The 22,703-nt window shown below is 52.5% G+C and overlaps 1 protein-coding gene across 7 annotated transcripts in view; it reads left to right on the top strand.

Annotated features, from left to right (window-relative positions):
- Nucleotides 1-21,069, top strand: part of LOC139684987 (cullin-9-like) — a 37,056-nt gene extending 15,987 nt beyond the window's left edge. Inside the window, exons 7-42 of one of the 7 annotated variants that reach the window (XM_071581511.1) lie at nt 1,119-1,309; nt 1,797-2,172; nt 2,375-2,576; nt 2,886-3,093; nt 3,197-3,390; nt 3,535-3,752; nt 3,897-4,128; nt 4,503-4,608; nt 4,916-5,143; nt 5,309-5,399; nt 5,475-5,646; nt 5,854-5,959; nt 6,355-6,450; nt 6,538-6,713; nt 7,227-7,360; nt 7,440-7,616; nt 7,844-7,959; nt 8,422-8,604; nt 8,958-9,115; nt 9,411-9,621; nt 9,720-9,885; nt 10,038-10,183; nt 10,363-10,480; nt 10,888-11,090; nt 11,172-11,431; nt 11,504-11,867; nt 12,149-12,289; nt 14,539-14,703; nt 14,792-14,955; nt 15,853-15,946; nt 16,167-16,241; nt 16,711-16,821; nt 18,049-18,166; nt 18,506-18,639; nt 19,433-19,524; nt 19,786-21,069. In XM_071581511.1, coding sequence (XP_071437612.1) covers nt 1,119-1,309; nt 1,797-2,172; nt 2,375-2,576; nt 2,886-3,093; nt 3,197-3,390; nt 3,535-3,752; nt 3,897-4,128; nt 4,503-4,608; nt 4,916-5,143; nt 5,309-5,399; nt 5,475-5,646; nt 5,854-5,959; nt 6,355-6,450; nt 6,538-6,713; nt 7,227-7,360; nt 7,440-7,616; nt 7,844-7,959; nt 8,422-8,604; nt 8,958-9,115; nt 9,411-9,621; nt 9,720-9,885; nt 10,038-10,183; nt 10,363-10,480; nt 10,888-11,090; nt 11,172-11,431; nt 11,504-11,867; nt 12,149-12,289; nt 14,539-14,703; nt 14,792-14,955; nt 15,853-15,946; nt 16,167-16,241; nt 16,711-16,821; nt 18,049-18,166; nt 18,506-18,639; nt 19,433-19,524; nt 19,786-19,975 — 6,116 coding nt within the window. In that variant the 3' untranslated portion in view covers nt 19,976-21,069. Of the gene's footprint in view, nt 1-1,118; nt 1,310-1,796; nt 2,173-2,374; nt 2,577-2,882; nt 3,094-3,196; nt 3,391-3,534; nt 3,753-3,896; nt 4,129-4,502; nt 4,609-4,912; nt 5,144-5,308; nt 5,400-5,474; nt 5,647-5,853; nt 5,960-6,354; nt 6,451-6,537; nt 6,714-7,226; nt 7,361-7,439; nt 7,617-7,843; nt 7,960-8,421; nt 8,605-8,957; nt 9,116-9,410; nt 9,622-9,719; nt 9,886-10,037; nt 10,184-10,362; nt 10,481-10,887; nt 11,091-11,171; nt 11,432-11,503; nt 11,868-12,148; nt 12,290-14,538; nt 14,704-14,791; nt 14,956-15,852; nt 15,947-16,166; nt 16,242-16,710; nt 16,849-18,048; nt 18,167-18,505; nt 18,640-19,429; nt 19,525-19,785 lie in introns of all 7 variants that reach the window. The other 6 variants (XM_071581504.1, XM_071581527.1, XM_071581494.1 and 3 more) reach the window with 6 other exon arrangements.
- The last annotated feature ends 1,634 nt before the right edge of the window (nt 21,070-22,703 follow it).

Here is a 22,703-nt window from a genome sequence, read left to right as displayed (position 1 = left end):
AAACCCCAGCAGTAACCAGCTGGGCAGCCTGCCTCCTTCGAGCCCCCACTCCCCCGTTCCGCCGAGCCAAGACTGGGGAGAATATCCAAAAAAAAACCCAAAAGAGACAAACCTGCCCCCACCCCAGCGATCAACAGTTAACTGCTTCTTTTGTTAACCGCTGGCCTGGGCAGTTAAGTGGCAGGGGAGAGAATTTACATAATAATCCCAAACTACAACTGGTTTAGAAAGCACTATTAGTTTGTATGACCATGTAGAGCTAGTTAAGTAATGACATGGCTTTTGGTTGCATGGAGTATTTTTGAACCCTAGAATTCTGTCTAGGTATAAATAAAGGTCATGATCTAAAAAGCATAACATTGCATTTAAACTACAACTGTCAAAACTGTGTTTGAATTAGCTGAACAAACTGCCAAAACACAAATGTAGAATTTCTCTGAGATGAAGCTGTTTTAGGGACACTCAGGTCCCCTTAAATAAGTGAAGAGGATTTTTAAAAGCATCAACATGGCAACAATTTGTTTAACTTCATACTGTTAAGCTTTGGACAAGGTGAATATTAAAGCACTATTTTCATAAGACATCTGCAGCATCTCCTAGAATCCTTTGACACTGCCCTTGTTCTGGGAGAAGATAAAAGGGAGAATCTGGACTTTAGATACCCCTTTCTTTTTTGGTGTCTGACGTGACTGTGGCCAGAGAAACCTGTTAAATTAACTTTTTTATCATAGCCATGATCTGCTAGGACATCTTTTGTGTAGAGTTGTTCAGATTTAATTGCTGCAAGAGAGAGTGTAGATGAAATGAGCAGCTAATTACTCACTTGGAAAATAACCTGCCAGTTGAAAATATGGCTTCTTTAATGGCTCCTACCTCTTGTAACTGGAGACTTAACTTCATGTCAACTCAAAGTGTCTAAGTTAAAGCAAATCTGGTTAGACTAAGCGTTTTCTCAGTCTCTGATTTTGGGAGAAGCATGTGATCTATTTCACTTCTGTGTATAACTTTCCAGTCATCATATCCCACATAGAAATTGAATTGAAATGTGGAGTATGCAGCAGAGGATGAGGGAATTGGCAGAGCTGACAGTGCCCTTCCTTGCTCTTCCTTCCTTGCAGTTGCACAACCATTTCTGTGCAAGCCCTTGGGAGGGCTGTACTCCCTACCTTACCTGGGACAGCCGCCTACCCAGGCTGCAGAGGCCCTGAGCCGTGCTGAGTGGTGGGAGCTGCTCTTTTTTGTGAAGAAGCTGGAAGCACAGAAACAGAAAGAGATCAACTTTCTCATCCAGCAGGACCAGGGAGAGCAGGTATGGGCCAGTGCAGTGGGAAAACGGAAGGGAGAGAGCAAAGGAAAACGTTAGGAGATGGACTGGGACCAGAGGAGATGGCAAGCATGAGCTGTACAGGGAAAGCCTGAATGGGGCAGAAATGGGAGAGTGAGTGGGGATGGTTAAACCATGGGAAGCTTGGCCCAGCAAAGCTGTGAGGAGAGATGAGAGGAAATGCAGTCTTCCATTATTGGAAGTGAGAGTGACTGTACAGAGAGGTTTGAGTAGGCAAGGCAAACCCATGGGGTCATTCTGCCAGTTGCAAGTGGGTCGTGAGTGCAGTTGGGAGGTCTGGACTGATGGGAGTTGGGTTGTGGACAGCCAGAGGAGGGTGGCACTGGGGACTGGCCCTGGGGACCTCAGACAGTGCAGCCTTTCTGTCTGTAATGCCACTGGCTGTCACAAGAGGCATGAGGTCTGTGGCGAGTCCAAGATTAACTTGACCCCCTTGGTCTGGCTGTTGGAGGTGGATGAAGAAGCCCTGATCCAGCTGTCGGTACCTGTGGAGCTGGCCCAGAAGGTGCTGCAGGTCTTGGAGAAGCAGTGTCAGGGCAGCACTCTGTGTGACCTGCGTGGCTCCCGCGTCTATGCCAGATACCTCCTCGATAGGGGAGCCAAGCAGGATGATGAGAGGAGCACTGCAGTGTCGTCAGAGGGCGATGGCTGCAGGAGCACTGGCCCTGAAGCCTCGATGGCCAAGGCAACAAAAGAAGACCTTTCTGCAGCCACAGTCCCACCCCAAGTCCCCGCTGTGGTGGTGAAGTCGGATTCCCAGCTGTTCAGTGAGCTCTTTGAGAGTGAAGGGCTGTCCTTCCCTGAGGTGACGGAGGAGCAGATCAGAGGTAATGTCCTGCTCTGCGCTGGGACACATGTGCAGTGCTGGCAGTGATGACATTGCCTAAACAGAGGAAGGCTCTGGGCAGGGCATGTGGGGCTGAGCAGCTGGTGCTTGCTTGATGTGGGGGGACCTGCAGGTGCTGGGTGTGCTGCTGAGAGCTGCTGGGGGTGTTACTGCTGCGCTGACACCTCCCTTCTTCCGGCCAGTGTTGGGCAGCTCCAAGGGGGTGAGTGAGAGCAGCTCGCTGACCGAGATTACAGCCATGGTGAACGTGATCGAGAGCAGCAGCTCAGCGATGGGGCTGCGCTTAGCTGGGCTCAAGCAAATCTTGAGGATCCTGGAGGAGGAACCTGAATCCAAGCAGCAAGTTGGCACAGCCCGGGCCGGGCTGGGGACCAGATGTGCTGGGTGAGCCATGGGGTGCCGCACGCTCCTGCTGCTCCCTGGGGAGGGCCATGTCGCCAGGGCTGGGGACAGTACTGGAGCTGGGAGTGCAGGAGGTGGCAGTGGGAGTGTGAAGGCTGGTATCTCCCTGTGTGCTTAGCAAGAGGAGAGGTGGATTTTGTGTCCTTTTGTCCCAGGCAGGCTGATTCCTGGGGCTGACCCAGCTGCAGTAGAGCCGTGTGGGCAGGGAGAAGTTGGCTGGCAGGGCCCAAGGTGTTGGTGTGGCAGTGGCAGTGCTGGGAGGCTCCTCCTGAGTTGTCCTTTCTCAAGCAGGGAGAAGCTGGTGCAGGTGGCAGTGGAGCTGCTGAGCACTGAGGTGTCAGAGAAGGCGCTGGTGGCGGTGATGCTGCGGCTGCTGGCCGTGCTGATGGCGCAGTACGACTGGCGCGTGCCATTTGCCACAGAGGGCGGCGTGCGGGCCGTGCTGGCCTGCATGCGGCATCACAGCTCCTCCACCCTGGTGCAGCAGGCTGGCCTGACGGTGAGCGGCAGAGGGGATGCCATACTTGGGCAGGCAGTGTGCAGGCTCACTCAGGTGTGGTGGAGATGCCCGCTGCCCTTTTGGACTGCTGTTGCCCTTGCAGGCCCTGAAGGTCCTTGTGGGAGCTGCAGACGGTGAGCCGGGAGGTGGCAGTGAGAAGTCTTTGCCCTGGAACCAAGGTGACGCGCAGATGATGCGGGAGATCTTTGCCAGCATTGGCTCTGCTTCCAGCGACGGCACTGCCAGCCTGCTGAGTACCATCCCTGCTGCCCTGAGCACCATGCAGAGGGTCCCAGGGTAGGGGCAGATTGTGTACAGCAGCTGGGGTTGGGGGAAGCCTCTGCAGTGTGGAAGAATGGGCACGGCAGACAGATGGCTTGTGGGTGCAGGGGAGGCTGTGTGCCTGGGGAGGAGAGTGCCCGCATGACTTTGTCCCTGCAGGGGCTCCTCAGGGGTGCAGAATGGCTTGCTGGTGGTAAACATGCTGATGGATGGGCACCGGGGCCTGGCGGAGCAGCTGTCGAGCTGTGATCTCCCCGCGGTGCTGCAGAGCTGCTGGAGGGACGGGCAGAGCATTGGCTGTCCTCACACAGTGCTGGCCCTCCGTGCCATCAACCGACTCGCAGAGCACCAGCTGCCCCTGGGCCTGGAGGCAGCAGGTACTGTGTTGCCCGTCCTCCCGTGCTATTGCCCCGCAGGTGCTGCAGGCAGGGCTGCCTCACCTGCCAGGGCAGAGCACCCTGAGAGGCTGCTGCCTCTCAAGCGAGTGTCTGGGCTGGGCCCACGTGTCCTTGTCATGGCAGGCAGAGAGCCCCCCCTGGACCTGAAGGGCATGCAGATGCTTCTAGGCAGGCTGGAGGATGACGCCTTGTCCAAGGAGGTGGTGGTGGCCCTGGAGCGGCAGCTCTGCAGTGAAGACTCTGTCACCTCTGGGCAGGTGTCCCAGTTGCTGCAGGACCACAGCTGCTTCAGGCTGTTGCTGCACAGCTTGGAGCTGCTGGGGGCAGAGAAGACCATGACTCTAAGCATCCTCAGGTGGGTGCAGGAGAATTTGGTGGGAGTCTGGGGCCCCCACAGCAGGTGTGTGAGTGCTGATGGTGATGTTTGTGGGTTCTGGTGGTGGTGGTCTTGACCAGAGGCAGGAGCAGGTGCCTCCAGCACATAAGCAGGTGCTGATTGGGTTGTCCTGGGTGCAGGGTCATGTGGGGACAGAGCAGCATGTGTCTGAGTGCTGGTGAGGACATGCAGGGGCAGCACAGGAAGTGCCTGGCTGGGGTGTCCGAGGTACCTGGGGAGCCTTGATTCCCCGTCCCTGAGAGGTGCCTTCCAAGTAGAGTAGGGAAGCAGGTCTGCCTCTGCCACTTCTGCCCATCTGCCCCAGGCCTGAGCAGATGCCCTCTGTCACTCAGGATCCTCAACAAGTTCCTGGACAGTTATCAGGAGGGTGTGCTGCCTTGGCACGAGTGTGTGGAGCCCTGTGTGTCCTCCCTAAGTGCCCACAGCAGCAACTTGGAGGTGAGGGGACCCTCAGAATCCCTGCAAGCAGGGGCAGCTGTGCCAGCTGTGCTGTGCATCACTTGGGCCCATCATTGGTGAAGCAGATCCCAGCCTGGCATTGTGTTCAACATGCCGGGATAGGTTGGGAGCGGCTGTCCTGGCCGTGTCAGTGTCCTGATGGCTGCATGCCCGGCACTGTGCCTGGCCAGACTCTGGCAGGCACTGGTGCAGTTGGGGTGGGGGGATGGAGCTGCTGCACCCACTGCTGGGGCGGCCCAGGGAGTTCCTGGCACCACCCCAGCTGCTGAGCGCTGTGGCTCAGCAGGTGCTGCAGGAGGTTGTTGGCTTCCTGCACCGCCTGGCCACTGCCAGCAAGGACTGTGTGGTGGTGATGTGCCACGTGGGCACACACAAGGCTCTGTCGAAAGCCCTGGAAAAGCACAGCACAGCTCCGTCGCTGGTGCCAGCACTGCTCACCCTGCTGACAGACTGTGAGAAGTATGCCAGCCTCTACAAGAAGCTGACAACCAGCATCTTGGCTGGATGCATCCAGGTGGGTCTGGGGTGGCCCAGCTGTGCTGGGGCACTGGATCTTGGGGCCATCAGGCTGTCCCTGGCACTGAGGGACAGGCTTCTGCTCTTTGCCTGCCGCAGCCCTGCAGTGGGAAAGAGGAGGAGGATCCAAGGCTCCTGGTAAGAGCCTTGCTTCATCCCATAGCTGGTCCTGGGACAGATTGAGGAGCACCGCCGGAGCCACCAGCCCATCAGCATCCCTTTCTTTGATGTCTTCCTGCACAACCTGTGCCAAGGTGAGGGAAAGGGCAGGGAGCTGACCTCATGTGCTTGCTTGGTGGCTGGAGGCTCCATGTGCTACCCCGCCTCAGGCTCCAGTGTGGAGGTCAAGGAGGACAAGTGTTGGGAGAAGGTGCAAGTCTCGTCCAACCCGCACCAGGCCAGCAAACTCATGGACAGGAACCCCAGGACATACTGGGAGTCGAACGGCAGCACCGGCTCACACTTCATCACTGTGCACATGCAGTGTGGTGTGGTGATCAGGTAGGGCTGGGCTGGGAAGGCTGGCGGGCCTTGAGGCTGGGAGGGCTGAGGGCTGTGTGTGGAGGAGAGGGCTCTGGGAATCTGTGCAAGCCCTGCCACAGTCCCTGTCCTGCGGGTAGTGGGGCATGGATGGCAGTGCATGGGACTGTCAGGGGCCAGGACAGGGAGGTGGGGCTGCTGGGCAGCCCTGTGTTTGCTGTGCTGCAGGCAGATGAGCATGCTGGTGTCCAGCGAGGACTCCAGCTATATGCCATGCCGTGTCGTGGTGCTGGGGGGAGACAGCCCTGCCACCATCAGAACGGAACTCAACACGGTGAGTCCCTGTGGGAGTGGCAGGCTGGTCTTTGCTGTGTCCTGTGTAGGTCTGGCCCTGGAGTGAGGCCCTGAGAGATGCCATGGGCAAGTGGGGATGGCAGGAGCTGCACTGCGAGAGCCTCCTCTGGGCTGTAGGCTCCAGCAGGTGCTGGAGACTCAGGCATGGGCAGCCCTGCAGCCTGTCTGCAGCAGACTGGTGTGCTGGTGTGCTGCTGCAGCAGACTGGTGAGCCAGGAGTGGGGGCCAGGTGGGGTAAAGTCCTGAGGCTGTGCTGGGGCTCTGGGGATACAGAAGGGGTTACAAGTTGGGTATAGAGGCCATGGCTTTAACAGGGGGAGGCCAGGGGAGCATGTGGCTGATGCCAGCTGCCTGCTGAGGACTCACTGCCTGCAGGTGACCATCCTTCCTTCGGACAGCAGAGTGATCCTGCTGGAGAACATGACCCGCTTCTGGCCTATCATCCAGATCCGAGTGAAGCGGTGCCAGCAGGTCGGGAGCACAGGGCTGGGCCAGGGATTTGACAGTGTAGAGTGCCAGGCCCATGTCTGAGGAACTGAGGGTCATGTTCCTGTGTAGGGTGGCATTGACACACGTGTGCGTGGCATTGAGGTGCTGGGTCCCAAGCCCATGTTCTGGCCCATCTTCAAGGAGCAGCTGTGCCGGCGGACGTTTCTCTCCTGCACTACTCGGGCTCACACCTGGTGCCAGGAAATCTGCCGGGACCGGGAGCAACTGCTGCACCTCTTTGGCAGGTGAGTTGTCTCCTGCCTGTGCCATCACATCCCTGGTGGCTCAGGGCCCAGGGGGCTGTTGCTGGCAGCCTGAGAGGGGACTGAATGGCTAGGAAAGGAGCTGAGTGTCCTGCCTGCACAGCAGGGAGCCCTTGTTCCTTCCTGGCCACCAGTGCTCCCAGAGAGCCACGACCATCTGGGGTCCCCCAGGTTTGATCTGGGTGTGTGGGCTCATTTAACCCATCAGAGAGGAATGCTGGTCCCCTGCAGGGGCTGGCACGTCCTTACATGGCAGAGGTCAGCCAGACACGGTAGGATCTCATGCCAACAGGCACTGCACAGCACCCCAATTTGGCCCAAGGGCCATTGTAGGCAGGTCCCAGGGACAGCAAGGGGCCCTGGCTGCTGGGGCCTGTTGGGGCCACCGAGCCATCATTCCTGGCAAGGGGCAGAGCAGGGAGAACCGTGCATTCTGCTTTCCCACGGGAGTTCTCCCAGCCATGGGCACTGTGTGCTGCCTGGTCACTGTTGCAGACTGAACCAGGCGCTGCAGCACGAGCAGGGCTTTGCCGACCGCTTCCTTCCTGATGACGAGGCAGCCCGGGCATTGGGCAGGACATGCTGGGAGGCCCTGGTGAACCCGTTGGTGCAGAGGATCACTAGCCCAGGTACTCTGTACTCTCTGGGACCAATCCATGCTGTGCCCCAGGCAGAGGCACCTGACTTTGAGTCTGGTTGGCCTTGCAGACCCTGATGGTGTCAGTCCCCTGGCCTGGCTTTTGAGCGAGTACCTGGAGAGTGTGGAGCTGCCCCGCCGTGCCATGGGATGCCGGGCTGCCTTTGGTTCCTGCGTGCGGCGCCTGACCCAGCTTCTGGTGCACGTGGACCCTGGAGGCCCAGAGCCAGAGGAGACAAGAGCAGCTGGTGAGTGAGGGGCTGCTCTCCCGTGGGGCTGGGCTGACTGGGGTCCAGGGTGTCAGGCTGTGGCCATGAGGCTCCTCTGGGGAAGGGCCCTGTGGCACAAGAGACTCCCGAGCCAGGAAAGACTTGTGGTCATGCCCCGGCAGTGGCCGTGCCTGCCCAGCTGTGGTTGGTCAGTGTGTGGGGCCTGCCCATGGAGCCGTGCTGACCCCAGGGTTGACCCTTGGCAGGTGGGAAGGCGGGGAAGAATAAGGAGCTGCCAGCCAGAGCTGCAAAGGCAGTGGTGGAGAAATCAAGCGGCCTGTGGGGAGTCTCGCGGTGCTGGCGTGGCGTGGTGCAGCAGCAGGTAGAGCTTGGAGGGCTGGCTGGGAGAGGGTGTATGGGACCCACACTGGGTGGAGCAGGGAGTGAGGCCTTGCAGTGCCCTGGGAGCATGGGGAGGGCACAGGGCTGTACGAGGCCTCCCTGGAGCCTGGAGTGATGTGAAGACAGCCCTGCTGCACTTGCCCCCTGCCATGGCTCAGGTGTTAGCCAGGCCCTGCGCCCAGGGATATGCTGCAGGCCAGAAGGGTACAGTGTCGGACCCCTGACTTCCTGCTGGGCTGCTGCTGTGCCTCTGTTGTGCCCACATAGACCCTGCCCAGTCCTCACCACAAGCTCTCAGCAGCCTGCAGCAGCTCCAGGGCCCTGAGTTGGCCCCTGGCTGGGACCCGGGCAGTTGGTTTTGGCAGAGCAAAGCTGGGGCTGCAGACGTTCCCACGGGCATGTTCTGCTGCACAGCTCACCCCTGTCGCGCTGCGTCCCACAGGTGCAGCGGTTCCTGAAGGCAGCAGGGCGGGTGCCAGACTTTGCGGAGCGATACTGCAGGCTGTACCAGTGCCTGCGCAGTGCCACGGAGGAGCTCTTTGGACAGCAGGCTGCCTTCTTGCTGGCCCTGGGCCAGGGCTTCGCGGGGGCTTTGCTGCAGCTTTCCTTCCTGAGTGCCCTGCATGTGAGTCGAGGGAGTGCAGCACCAGTCTTGTGGGCCCAGGCGAGTGCATGCTGGGGAGCTGCCCTGGCCCGTGACTTGGGGCAAGCTCTGGGTGAGTGGTGTCTTCATCTCCACTGAGCCACGGAGCCCTGCTCTGTGGCAGCCCAAGACAGTCCCCAGTTGCAGGTGTGTGGCGCTTGTCATGGCATGGGCCTGGCCCTGGCACACTCCTCCCTCGGGCTGGTGCCTGGGCACCCTTGTCCCCTGCCTGAGAGCCCCGGAGTTTCCCTGCTGCTCCCCCAAGGGATATTCCCCCAGCCCATCACTGTGGCCACCCGGTGAGTCCCCTCCACAGCCAGCCCTGTCCCTCACAGGTGAGCGAGCAGTTGGCCCGCTACCTTGACATGCAGATCCAGGAGTTCCGCAGGGCTGCGGGCAGCACAGGGCCGCTGGAGCAGCTGCAGCAGTTTTTGGAGCCCTTTGTTGTCTTCAGTGGCCTGGAGCTCGCCCACACCTTCGAGCACTTCTATAGGTGAGGGTGCTGTGTCTCCACGGAACCAGGGGCCTGGTGCAGTGTGACATGGTATGGTGGGAAAGCTTGGCCCAGTGTGGCAATGGTGCTCCCAATTTGCTTTTCCTGGCTGTGGTGTGTGGAGGGCCTATGGGTGCTGTCACTTTGCAGAGGCACATTCCCTACTGGGTCAGGGGGGAAGAAAGTTGTGTGTGCTGCTGGGCGTGTGTGCCTTGACTGTGTCCGTCTCCTGGTGGGTGGCTGATGACCATGGGGCTCAGGCTCACCCGTGACCTGATGCTGTTGGCTGTGGCAGGCACTATTTGGGGGACCGGCTGCTGACACAAGGGCCATCTTGGCTGGAAGGAGTCATCGTGGAGCAGATCGGGCTGTGCTTCCCCAGTCGCTTTCCCCAAGATATGCTGAGCAACTTGGCTGAGTCAGAGGAGCTCCAGCGGCAGTTCTGCCTCTTCCAGCTACAGGAGCAGGATAAGCAGCTGCTGGAGCTGGACACAGGCCTGGATGAGGTGAAAGTGAGGGTCAGGTGGGGAGGCTGGAGGCCACCAGCATTCCTCAGGGGGATCCTGGAGCCTGACCTGAGCTGCCCTCTTGTCCTTGTGCCCAGGTGCTGCAGACAGCCTCAGTGGCGAATGTGCCAGAGGTGAAGGTGCTGGCCCTGTCCCCGCGCTGCTGGCCTGTTTCCCCACTCTGTTATATGGATAACCCTGGGAGGTTTTTCTCAGCAGCGCTGAGCTCCCCCCTGGATGAGTTTGCCAACTTCTGCTGGCGGAGTAAGTGCTGCAGCAGTGGGGGCGGGGTGTGGATCCCACGGGGGCCCAGACCCTCCACAGCAGCTCAGCCAGAAGTGGCAGTGTGCTGGGGTGGGCTGGGAGTGCCTGTCAGGGCTGGTCCCTGGCCCTTGTGCTGACGCTGTCCCTGGCAGGCCAGAGCCAGCTGGGCTGGGAGTGCAGAAAGCCCCGGCGATTGCAGTGGACGTGGCTGGGCCACGCTGAGCTGCAGTTTGGAGACTGTGTCCTCCACGTGTCCACGCTACAGATGTACATCCTGCTGTGCTTCAACAGCAGCGAGGTAGGAGCTGGGGCCACAGTGCGAGGAGGGAGGCAGTGGATGCTGGAGCGTGGTAGGGCTGTGTCCTTTCCCTTTCAGTGGGGTCTCCGGCAGTGTTTGGGGCACAAGATGCCCTTGTTTGGCTGGGCCTGCAGCCAGGGATTCGTGGCCAGCCATTCACCTCCCATTCCCTGCTGCAGGAGGTGGCTGTGGAGGCCCTGCTGCAGGCAACAGGGCTCCCTGCTGACCTGGTGCACCACGCGCTGACACCGCTGACCAACAGCCAGGGCATCCTGGTGCAGAGCTGCACACCAGGAGGTGAATGTTGGGCTGGGGCACTCCTGGGGAGGTTCTGCTCTGAGCCCTGAGTGGGTGCTGGGGTTAGGGGTGCATGAGCTCATAGGGCAAGTGAGTGAGCTGGGGTGAATGTCTGTCGGTTTCCGAGGTGCAGGTCTGTGTGTCAGGGCAGATACGGGGCTGGGGGCGGTATGTGGGGCTGGGGTTTGGGGCCACACATAGGATGTGGGTCAGTGTGGGGGGTTGGGGACGGAGCCAGGGGTTGTGTGCATGGCTGTTGCTTGGGGCCTTGTGTAGGGGTCAGGCTGTGGTGGCCAGCTGTGTGAGCAGTAGTCGGACACCCAGGTTGGGTCCAGCAGTCACACCTGGGTCCTGGGGCTCCGTCAGGGCCCAGCTGGAGACTTGACTGACCCTGGGTTGGGTGCCAGCTCCAGGTGCACTACAGCTGAACCAGGCAGCCCTGGCCCAGGCCTCTGGCCACCACCTGAGGCTGCTGCCCCAGCAGAGGTACCTGCAGACAGAGAAGGCTGAGGTGAGCACCCTGGAAAGGAAAAGGAATGTCCTCTGCTGCCTCATCACCCGCATCCTTAAGGTGGAGAAACAGCTCCAAATCGACAACCTGGTGTTCAGGGTATGGAGGTCCTTGGGGGGCAGAGAGGGGCTGTGTGGGTGCTGCAGCACACTGCAGTGTGGGGCCCTCTTGCTGCCATAGGTGATTGATGCCTGTCAGAAGGGCGAGTTGGGACCAGGTGTGCAGTTCCTGAGCTTCTGCTGCCACAGTGTGGACGTGCTGTCCTGCATCCTGCACCTATTGAACCAGGGCTATCTCCGGCGCCAGGAGGGGAGGCCTCATGTCTTAGAATACATCTCTGCTGAACCTGCAACACCTCCTGGGGGCCAGGCACAGATGACTTTCCAGTGCAGGCCACCACAGGCATCTCCAGATGAGGACAGCATAGACAGCCTGCATTGGTAGGAATGCATGTCACCAGGTGTGGAGGGTTGTACATCTCTGTATGAACATGACACATTTCTTCATGTCAGGTTGAATCCTGGCATAGACAGGTCAGAAGAATATCTCATGGCAATGCTGCAAGTGCCAATGGGGCACACGCTTAGTCCAGAGGAGGCAAAGCTGCTCATGAACCAGACAGTACAGCAGGTCCAGGATACTCTGAACATACGGGATGATGTTGCTCGGCACCTCCTCATGCACTGTAAGTGGAATGTGGATTTCCTGATCCAGTGTTATGTGGAGAACTGTGATGCTCTGCTCATCTCCTCGGGGCTGCAAGTGCAGAATGTCCAGTCCCCTCCAAGCCCTGGAACCCACTGTCCAGTCTGTGTGAACCAGCTCTGTCCCACTGAGAAGCCACCAACCCTCTGCTGCATGCACTACTGCTGCAAGGTGAGCATCCTGGGGTCTTTGGTTTCTGTTACTTGCTGGGGAATTGCTGCTGCCTACTTGGAGCAGCTGTGCTTTTTTTGAAGGTGTTATCAGAGGATTTTCAGAGCTTATACATTCTCTTTTCTCAACTCCCTTTTTTGTTGTGATCTTTCAACTCCAGATTTGTCTGTTCCCACTTCTGTGCTTTTGAGTACTTTACCCATGGGTTTGTGCATTGTCTGCTGGGTGGGAAGGTTACATGACCCTGTTTAGGTCTCATGTCTCCTCTTCTGCCTTCACAGCATTGTTGGAGTGAGTATCTCATGACTCGCATTGAACAGAACATGGTTGTCAACTGCACCTGTCCCATATCTGAGTGCCGTGCGCAGCCAACCACAGCCTTCATTTACTCCATTATGTCCTCTGAGGAGATTATAGCAAAGGTGAAGTAGGAGAGGTGGTTGATGGGTGTCCAAGCCCTGTTTCATTTTGTTTCATTTTGATCTGTTTCATTTTGATAATCTTGCTGCTGCTTTTCCTCTTTCTGTTACTAAAACTGGCAGTGTGATAACTGAGACCAACCAGATTCCTGCCCAGTGGTATCTCTTGTCTCTGATTATGATCAGTACCAGCTATTCAAAAAAGTGTAATGTCAACAAAAGAGCACAGTGGTATTTCTCTAGATGTGTCTCCAGCAAATAAAGTTTCAGGTGCATCATTAGTTCAGGACTGTGGTAGCAGCTCATGACAAGTATCCTCTACTAGTGTGCTGGAAGCAATTATATCTAGGGCAGTTGAAAACGTGAACAAATTTAATTTTATTTCCGCCTAAGTGACCCCTATGTCCTTTCTCTTCCATCAGTCTCTGACTTTAAGCATCTCAGGTTTTTGTGAAGATAGCAGAAGTTACCACATCAGGCTTAATCTTCACTGTGTGGGTTCTCCAGACATCTGTAAACCAGACTTCCTGAGCTCTGCTTACCTTAGTCCTGGGTCAGCAGGGGACAGCAGCAGCTGCTTGTTCAGAGGCAGAAGCTACTTCTCTCTGTTCTTTCAGTTTTTAGTTATTGGAGCCGAATGCCCTCTCCACCTAATGGCAGAGCTGTTGTTGTCACGTGGCAGACTGTTTCTGTTAATTGCTGGACAGAACAGTCATGTCTGTTTTACACTGCTCTGTTGTTTGATAGGTCTCCGCTTCCTTTGCTTCTCCAAAAATACTCTCTTCTTCCAACTTCTTACTGTAATTATGATCTTGTGTGAACAGTCATAAGGAGAAATGAGCGGTAGTCATGAAGACTTCCCTGTCTTACAATTTTTCTTTAAACTTGCAAGCTGGCAACAAAAATGGGCAAGGCAACAGAAAAGCATTGTCTTTGATATATCTTTTTTCTTGTTTTTCATAAGAAGTGCTCAGAGAATTAGTGCATATATCTGGACAGTTAGTCCTTACTGCCTTTGCAGTAAGTCACACCTGACTGAGAGCAGGATTTAATAGCCTGTTGCTATGGCTGTTCTATAAAAATAAATAATTATTGCAGATGAACAGAAATTGCAGCTAATTTTAACAAGTTGGTCTGATGCTCTCACTGAAATGGTATGTTTTTCTTTGCTCAGTAAATGGTATGGCTGAGGTGTTAGTGTCTCATGCAGAATCACACATACAGTCAGGGAATAATTTAGATTGCAATAATCTGTGGAGATCTCTGGTCCAACCCTGTTTTCAAAATAACTGAATTATTGTATGACAATCTAATGCTGAAGTTAAAACATACTGCTCCAAGTTCAACAAAGGGAAATGCTGAGTCCTGCTCCTGGTGTAGTATAACCCAGTGCAACAGTATGTGCTGGGGGCCAACCATCTGGAAAACATTTCTGTAGGAATAAAAAAAAGGATCATGGTGGACAAGTTGAACATAAGCCAGCATTGCGCCCTTGTGGCTAAGAAGGTCCACGAGCATTTTAGATTGATTTAGGAAGAGCACTGACAGCAGGTTGATGAAAGTGATCCCTTTACCCAGTGCTGGTGAGACTATGGCCATTTCTGGGCTCACCAGTGCAAGAAAGACATGGACATACTGGGGAGCATCCAGCCAAAGGCCACAAAGATGAGTTAGGTTTTGGAACATGTCTTGAAGAAGCTGAGAGAGCTGCATTTGTTTAATCTAGAGAAGAGAAGGCTCAGGAGTGGATCTTACCAACATGTATAAATTCAAAAATGAGAATAAGGAGCCAGATTCTTTGTGATGTCCAGGGAAAGAATAAGAGGCAGTGAGCACTGAGTTATAAACAAGGGATTCCATTTAAACATTAGAAAACTGTTTGGTGGGTTGTTGAGGTTCTTTTAATAGTAAGGGTAATGAGGTGTTGGACCAGGCTGGGCAGAGAGGTTTGTAGTCCTTATCTTTGGATATTTGAAACTGAACTGGATGTGGTCCTACTTTGAGCTGGAGGTGTTGGACTGGTTATTTCCAGAAATGCCATCCAACCTCAGTAATTCTGTGAAATGAGTCTCCAGATATGACATTTGGAGGTGGGGAAATTTACACAAAGGGAACAAAAGAGTAAATTGGGTACTGTTTTGTTGTGAGCAGTTGTTCAGTGAGATTGTATAGCTCAGACACCAGACCCTGTTTGTAAGGCCTAACCATGCAGCTTCTCTGCCTTAAATCTCCTTCCTGGCTTCTTATTGCAGTATGAAAAAGCCCTCCTTAGACATTATGTTGAGTGTTGCTCCAACCTGACATGGTGCACCAACCCTCAGGGCTGTGACCAGATCCTCCTTAAGGATGGACTTGGTTATGGAGCAGCCTGTTGCAAGTGCTCCTGGATATCTTGCTTCAACTGCAACTTCCCAGAGGTAAGGCTGAGCTGCATCACAGGCAATACTGTCTTTGGTTTGGCATGCACCATTTCACTTTTGGTGTGGTTGACTGTCTCCCTTTCAGGCCCATTATCCTGCCAGCTGCAGCCACATGTCTCAATGGGTGGATGATGACGGATACTATGAGGGAATGACAAGTGAAGCCCAAAGCAAACACCTGGCTAAGCTCATTTCGAAGCACTGCCCAAACTGCCAGGCTCAGATAGAGAAAAATGAGGGTTGCCTACAGTGAGTATACATTTTGGTTTGCTACTAGAGACAGGAGAGGGCAGAAACATACAGTTAGGTCCGTTGTGCTTTGTTTTTTTTTTTTACTGTGGAGTAATGGTTACAGCAGATCTGTTTTACAGTTTTAGTAGAATGAGTGATTGCTTTTAATTCTTAGAAAAACAAAATGTTCCCCAGCATTCAGAGTTAAATCCATTGATAGTTCTTTGGTAGAATCAGAGGGGATTTTGCAGTACCTTTTAACAGTGCACTTGTCTGCTCCCAGAATCCACTATGGCTGTACAGAGGTAAAGGTTAGGGGAGTGGACAGCTCACCACCATTTTTTCTTTCATGCTTACCTTATTCCCGTAACTTAAAGCAATTTTGTTTTGACTGTTTTGAACCAGCTTGGATCTCTGGCAGCTTTTTACATGATATGGGAGTTACCTCCAGCTTTGAAGCTAAGGCTTCAAAGGCATTTGTTTCTCTTTTCCACTGGCACAGCCCTTAATGCACACTATTGTTTGTCCCCACATGTAGTGTGTGGCCCTAGGGCTGTGCAGTGCCTTTCTGCACTGTGTGGAGCAGTACATTAATGAGGGAAGAGTAAGGTGCTCATGTGGATCTTGTTTCAAACTATGAAATGCTTAGTCACCCTTTGAGTACTTGATAAGCTACTGTGAGATCATGCTGTCAGTTTACTCAGCTCATTTTTGGAGACATGAACTGGTTTTAAGCATCACCGGCTTCTAGCAAAGGCTTTAAAAAAAATTTATGCGGGGAAATGCATAGTACTGGTGAATGGGAGTGACTGGGTGGCACACACTGGAGTGCTGTGATGTAGGGGAGCACTGGAAGGAACTGTCTGCAAGTGACAGTTAGATCTGAGTGATTCCCACTGTTTTTCTCCTCTGCAGCATGACATGTGCGAAGTGTAGTCATGGCTTCTGTTGGCGTTGCCTCAAGCCCTGGAGGCCAAATCATAAGGATTATTACAACTGCTCTGCTATGGTGAGTGGTTTGCTGTATCCCCGTGGTTCATGCTTGTGTTCAGAGGCATCTTAGCTTCTCAGAGAGGGTGAGGATCTTTGCTTGGACCCTTTACTCTGTACTTATACGCTTGCCAGTAATACTGACAGTATTGTTGAAGTCTCTGTGTGTAGTAGCCATTTCCAGGCAGCTCTGGTACTTGAGGGAAATTGCTCCAGGGTACTTGTACTTTTCCTTTCAGGTGAGTAAAGCAGCTTGGCAGGAGACGCGTTTTCAGGATTACAATGAGAGATGCACCTTTCATCATCGTGCAAGGGTGAGGCCTCCTTCCTTTGCAGATGCTGAGTGTTGCCTTAGCCCTCATGATCAGGATAGTTTCTATTGTGTGTCAGTGTCTGCTCTGCTGAGAAGCAGGCTTCAGATCCAGGTGGGAATGTCTGACCATTTCACCCTTGCTCTGACATGAGAGGCAATCCTCAGCCTGCTTTCTTCTGCCAGGTCTGTTGTGGAAACTGAGCACCTGACTTATGGTGTTCATGGGCTCAAAGTGATGCCGTAGTTGGAAGCCATGGTGACTGAAGGCAGAACCCTGCCTAGAAGTGAGATGTAAAAGGTTGAAGCAATGGCACAGGAGAGATGTCACAGTTGGATGCATTAAATGATCTGCTGCTGCCTGCATCTTCTGGGATGGCACTTAAGGATGCTTGGCAATTATCTTTGTGGAAGGGGCTATTTTTTCAGTCTTGTGGAGCTTGACACTGACATTTTTTCTCTCTCCTTTGCAGGAATTTGCCACGAGTCTGAGAAACAGTATCTCTTCCATCAGAGAGATGCCAAAAATTAGGAACTTGACCTTTGTTCTTCATGCCTGCAAAGTGCTAGAACAGGCACGGAAAGTAAGGCTGGATAACAGTCTTGCTGAGGTTTAGACCTAATTCTATTCATGTGTTTTATGCCTTTCTTAAAGTGAGGAAACACCAACCTTGTCCTACTCCAAACAAGGAGAGACCGGAAAAGCTGAAAGGGAGGAATAACATCAGGACAGGGGAAGAGCTCATGTCTGCCTTTCCCTACTCTCACTCTGAGTTGGGCTCTGTTTGCAGTATTCCATATGATCAGGTCATAGGATTTGGAATTTGGCTCAAGTTGGCACATGGGATCAACACAAGGGTGTATAGGGTCTTTATATACTGGTTTTGGTCCATTCCAATTTGAAATATCATGGTGACCATACCTTTTGAAGGCTCTCCTGATGCTGTGTTTCAGTTAGAAAGTTCCTCTTGATGCTCATGTTAGGATTTTTCTTTCTTAACTCCATTTCATGAGCTATAGATACTTTGAAAGCCTAAGTTACCTACTGCCTGCCCTGATAGCCACATTAAAAAGGATTTGCAGTGCAGCCACTGGATGTGTGTGGTAAGCTTGTGACACCTTAGGCCTGCAGTAACTGCTTTTCCCCTGGAACATAGTCAGGAGGTGGGAATTGTCTTTGCAATATTGACTTTGTATATGCACCTTGTTTTCACATTCAGGCTTGATTTTGAGAGAGGCATGTGGAAGAAGGATACCTGACCCTATTTTGTGTTTTCAGTATGGCTGCCCCTGTGTTTTCCAGAATGCATATCACTGTTGCTTGTTGCTGCTGCTGAATTTACTGGCCCATTTCTTTAAATGGAAACAGTGATCTTGTTTCCTACTGGGTGCCTGGATTGCTTTAAGGGTCATTCATTCATAGGAGTTTGCCACTTATTGAAACTCCTTTGTCATTGCCTCTTGGTGCTATATAGCACCATCCTACTTCCCTCTGGGCTTGTTCTCTCTCTCTAGAGGTTCATTGCCTCTAGAGTTCAGCCTGGGTTGCCCTGTGGGTGGTTTTGACTCTTTACCTGCTGGTCAGTGACACTTTTTATGCATTTACAGTCTGTGTTCTTGTGATGGTTTGCACTGGCACTGCTGTCACATGGCATATGGGTCACTGGGCTGTAGCCACAGATCAGAAGCACTGCTAGGCTTCTCTCAGCTAATGATAATAATGAAGTCTGGAAGGGTTTGATGCTGCTCTCTTCTTGCTCACGCTGAAGCTGAAGGAGAGTGCTTAACAGCATGATCTGTTCTGTTCCCAGGTGCTGGCTTACTCCTGTGTGTACAGCTACTATAACCAGGACACTGAGAGCATGGATATTGTGGAACAGCAGACTGAGGGCCTAGAGCTGCTCACTAATGCTCTGCAGATCCTTCTGGGTAAGTCCTGCAGCCTCTTTAAAGTAGCAACTAGTGTTCCAACCTGTATGGTTCAAAGAACAGCAGTTCTGTAGTGGGGCAGTAGCACACGTACCAGCACCCAGCTGGCCTCTCACTTCTCCCAGCCCATTTTTGCCTTCTTGATGTCATTTCTGGGAAATCCACTGCCACAATTTGACTGCCAGTGGAGACTGATGCAGTAAACGGCAACCTCTTCCGTTCTGCAAGAGGAATGTGCACAGGAGAGCTAAGTAGCTGTGGCTACTTCATAATCAGCAAAGGATTTGATCTCTGTAAGAGTGTGTGATGCAACATGACTTTGTTGGCCTTGAATTGCAGAGGAAACCCTGCTGCAGTACCAGGACCTGGCCTCTTCTCTTCGGCTCCTCAAAGCAGAGCATTTCAGTGCTGGTTTGGAGTTGGTATGGCAGATCAAGGAGCGTCTCTTTGCAATTCTCTGGCACTCCACACAGGTGAAGTCCACATGCCTGTTAGTGGTTTGTCTTGCTCTGGTCTAAGTTGATTGTGGGCCAGCCAAGGAATTTGATCAGCTGAGTGGTTAGACTTTCAGGGTTGTTGTGTTAGGTTGAGCTGGCAAAATGCCAACTGCCCAATACAGAGAGAAAGAATCCACCCCATCACCACCAAGGGAAAAGGAGGGAGGGAAAATAACCCCAAAGAGGAGAAAAAAGGAAAGAAAAACCAACCCCAAAACAGCAAGCTTCTTAATATTTATACAAAAGACAGACAATTAAAAACAGAATATGATATAACACATATATATACAAATGTGGAAAAATCAAACCACCACAACCAACAACCACCAAGTTGCCCACCCAAACAACACAGACCTCCACTACCTCAGCCCACAAAAGCACTCCAACAGACTCCCCCCAAAGGATACCTGGCAAGAGAAGAGAAAACCAACAGCAAAAGGAAAAAAAAGGTACTTCCCAAACCAAACAGCAGTGAAGTGGTGACGAGGCCAAACACCCCCAGCAGCAGTGATAGCAGGTCTGGTCAGCCATGAGGTAAAAGAGAGCTGGGTACTTCCTACACCTTCTTTTATATTTGATTTGATGTCAAAATGATACGAAATACTTCTTTGGTTGCTTAAGTCAGGTGATGCTTGTCCCCTCTAATCTACGCAGACTCTCTTGACCTCCTAAACTGAGGCCTAGCTAAAACTAAAGCCAAAACTACCACAGTTGTGTGAACCTCAAATCACAGTTTCTTTCTCTGCTGGTTGTTCTTTCATGCTAGCAGGATTTCCATGTTGGGCTCCAGACTTCGAGAGATCCTGGTCAGAGAAAGCTAAAACTTGCAAATGTGCCTGCTTCAGCCCTTGCCTGTACGGGGTGAGTTTTCTTAGTGGGATAACAAGGAAAGGAGAGTAAGTGAAGACAAAAAGCAGGTGAGCAGAGCTTTCTCCTATGCTCACTGACATACAAGAGTGAATGTCAGATACTGATTGCATCCTGTTTGGTGGTTTGAGGTAACAATTTAAGTGACAGTGGTGTAGGGAAACCAGATAAACCTCTGTAGTAGGGTGATGTGGGGCTAGGTTGTGGTTGCTGCTCACAGCTAGAGCTCTGCACTGATGCTCTCCTTCTCAACAGGCAAAAACGTACCATCTTGTATGACTCGCCCAACACAGATGAAGGTGGCAAAGAGGCTGAAGATGAGGAGTATGATCCACAGTGGCAGGAAGACTATGATGATGGTGACGACCTTGATGAAGACAACTTTATGCTTGATAATGAGTCAGATTGTGATTCCTACTTTGATGATGATGATAGCTATGACTAGAAGTGGTCTGTCACCCCACCTGCCAGCTTGAACCTTTGCCTCTACTCTGTCTCAACCATTTTGTGTTAGTGTTTGACCTCAAAGGTGGGGAGGAGCTCTAAGGTGGAACAAAGCATTTCCTCTGGGAGGCTAACTGCTCAGTTACTTTTCTTTAATATTCAGAAACATTGCTCTGGGCAGCTGGTCTGTGTTTGTGTGGCCACCGCTCTCAGAAAGACATCTCCTTGCCTTCTTCCTTTTTCTCCAGTTCTGCCTGTAGGTATTTAATTGAGTTAAGAAATCACAGTCCATCTGCAAAGTGTAGACTACTTGCCACCTGTTAAAGGACTGCGCCTTGTCTTTGGGTGTGCTCTCCCCAAGGACTGGGCACAGTGAGTGTGGCATGCGTCCTAGCATGGCACTGTTTAGAAATGGCCAGTGTCTAGAATTGCTGTAGAGTGATGCATTTACACTCAAGTCAAAACCTCCCGTCTGAAGCTGGTGGGATTCCCTCCAGAGCCACAAATGGATGTGGTTCAGTTCCTCTGGTTGAGATGGGCAGAATTTTGCTATTTGTTTTCTTCTCTGCTGTGAAGCAGGAAGGGCTTCTATGAGTCTCACAAGTTTGCAGGACTGTTTAATTGTATAAATACATGTATACACTCATATTATATTTATGCAGAGGTTGTTCAGATAATACTTTATCTTGCAAAAAAATGAAAACCCTGAGGAACAAGGGTTGAAAAAATTCTGTTTAAAAAAAGAAAGTTGTCTTCTAGCACAAGACTCCTTGTCTGTGGAGAACATGAGCGTGGAGGGAGAGTAGGGTATCTTCAGATGAGGAGGGTGTGACCTCACTGTGCTCATCCCAGGACTTATCTGTGAAATTGGTGGGGTTTGGTGTTGCAGCCCCTGATTTTGGTGGGTCTGAAGGACCACCTTACAAGTTTCATTTTCACCTTAAAAGGACATGTTTCCAGCCTCAACCAATTGGAGTCAGACCTCCGCACCTAGGGTGGGGTCACTTAAGGTGATATATACCTGTGTTTTTGAATAAACTTTGGACTTGCTTGAACATCATATTGGTGTGTGCAATCTCACTAGAGTCTGGTTGGCAACAATTGGTGAACCCAACGTGATTTGAGGACATGGAAGCCACCTGCAGACCTGCCTAGAACATTAAGGAGTGGCCCCCAAGAGCTGCTGTGCCCCAATTTTTTTGGGTGCTTTGTGGAGAAGCCTCTGAGAGCTTCTGTCTCCCGTAAACTCAGGAGTTTGTTGTAGTGGCCTAGAGAGCTGCTGGAAGAACGTGGACTGAAGAAACCACGACCTTCAAACCGGTGAGTTAAAGAAACATGGGAAATTCCAATTCGAATAAGACAAACTTATTGCTTGATAAATTTGAAAAATTAGCTCATGTTACAAAAACAAACATTGAAAGACAAGCATTACAGGAATTTTTGGACTGGTGCTTTAGTCAGGGGCATTTAACCAATGCCAATTCCACGTTTTCCATAGACTTATGTGATAACATTGGGGCAGATTTGTGGAATTTAGCGCAAACTGCACCCAAAGAATTTTTGCTGCTTATTCCATCATATACAGCTATGAGAAAGATGCTCCTTCAAGTGGAGCAAGCCCAAGAAAACCTCGAGCTACCGGAGAGAAAGAAAAAAAGCCTGCTTCTGCAGGGCGGTTTTTCCCCTGAGCACCTCTCTGCCACACCGCTGCTGCCCGTGCCGCCCATCGGACCCCCGCTGCCGTTCCCTTTGGCATCGCAGCCGCCCTATCCACAAGCGCGGAGCCTGGAGCTGCGAGGTGAGCTTCCCCTAAGTAAGAACTCTGCTTTTTACGGAGAAAGAAAGATCCAGGTCTGATTTTAAGAAGGACAAAGATTTCTCCCAGGGAAAAGGTGGCAAGATGCAAAGGGTTTGCTCCTTTTGTAGTGTTAATTGGACCGCATCTGTGGCACCTGAGAGCCCAAAGATACGAACATACATCTTGACGCAAAGCTCAGTCGTTATTGGCATGTACGGTCCTGACAAACTCACTTTTTTTCAGCCCAGGATTGAAGATGGTCCAAAATTTCTTCCAGGGAAAGGGTTCCTTTTCTAGGGTTAATGGGCCCCCATCGTTGGCACCTGAGACCTTAAGGCTGCCACCTTTTCCCTTGGTGCAAACCTCGACGGTGCGTGCCACGTGCGGGTCCAGGAAAGTGCCATTTTTCAGCCCAGAATTCCAGACAGACGAAGATTATTGCCAGGGAAAAGGTTACGGGACAGAAAGCCATTGTTCCTTTTCTAAGGTTATTGTGGCCTCATCATTGGCTCCTGAGTACCCAAGGCTACCACCTTTTCCCTGGGTGCAAAGCGCGAAGGTGCGTGCCATGTGCCAGTCCGGGAAATTGCAGTTTCTCAGGCAAGAATTCCAGATAGAAGAAGATTCCTGCCAGGGAAAAGGTGCCAGGACAGAAAGAGATTGTTACTTTTCTAGGGTTAATGGTGCCCAATCATTGGCACCTGAGAGCCCAAGGTTGCCACCTTTTCCCTGGGCGCAAAGCTCGATGGTGCGTGCCACGTGTGGGTCCGGGAATGTGCCACTTTTCTGCCCAGAATTCCAGACGGACGAAGATTCCTCCCAGGGAAAAGGTGCCAGGACAAAAGGAGATTGTGCGCTTTCTAGGGTTAATGGGTCCCCATCATTGGCACCTGAGAGCCCAAGGCTGCCACGTTTTCCATGGGCGAAAAGT

The sequence above is a fragment of the Pithys albifrons genome, chromosome 2 (genome assembly GCF_047495875.1).
Source record: "Pithys albifrons albifrons isolate INPA30051 chromosome 2, PitAlb_v1, whole genome shotgun sequence".
In the NCBI taxonomy this organism is placed as follows: Eukaryota; Metazoa; Chordata; class Aves; order Passeriformes; family Thamnophilidae; genus Pithys; species Pithys albifrons.
The sequence above is the reverse complement of the archived record's forward strand: the minus strand, read 5'-3'. Positions and strand labels throughout refer to the sequence as shown.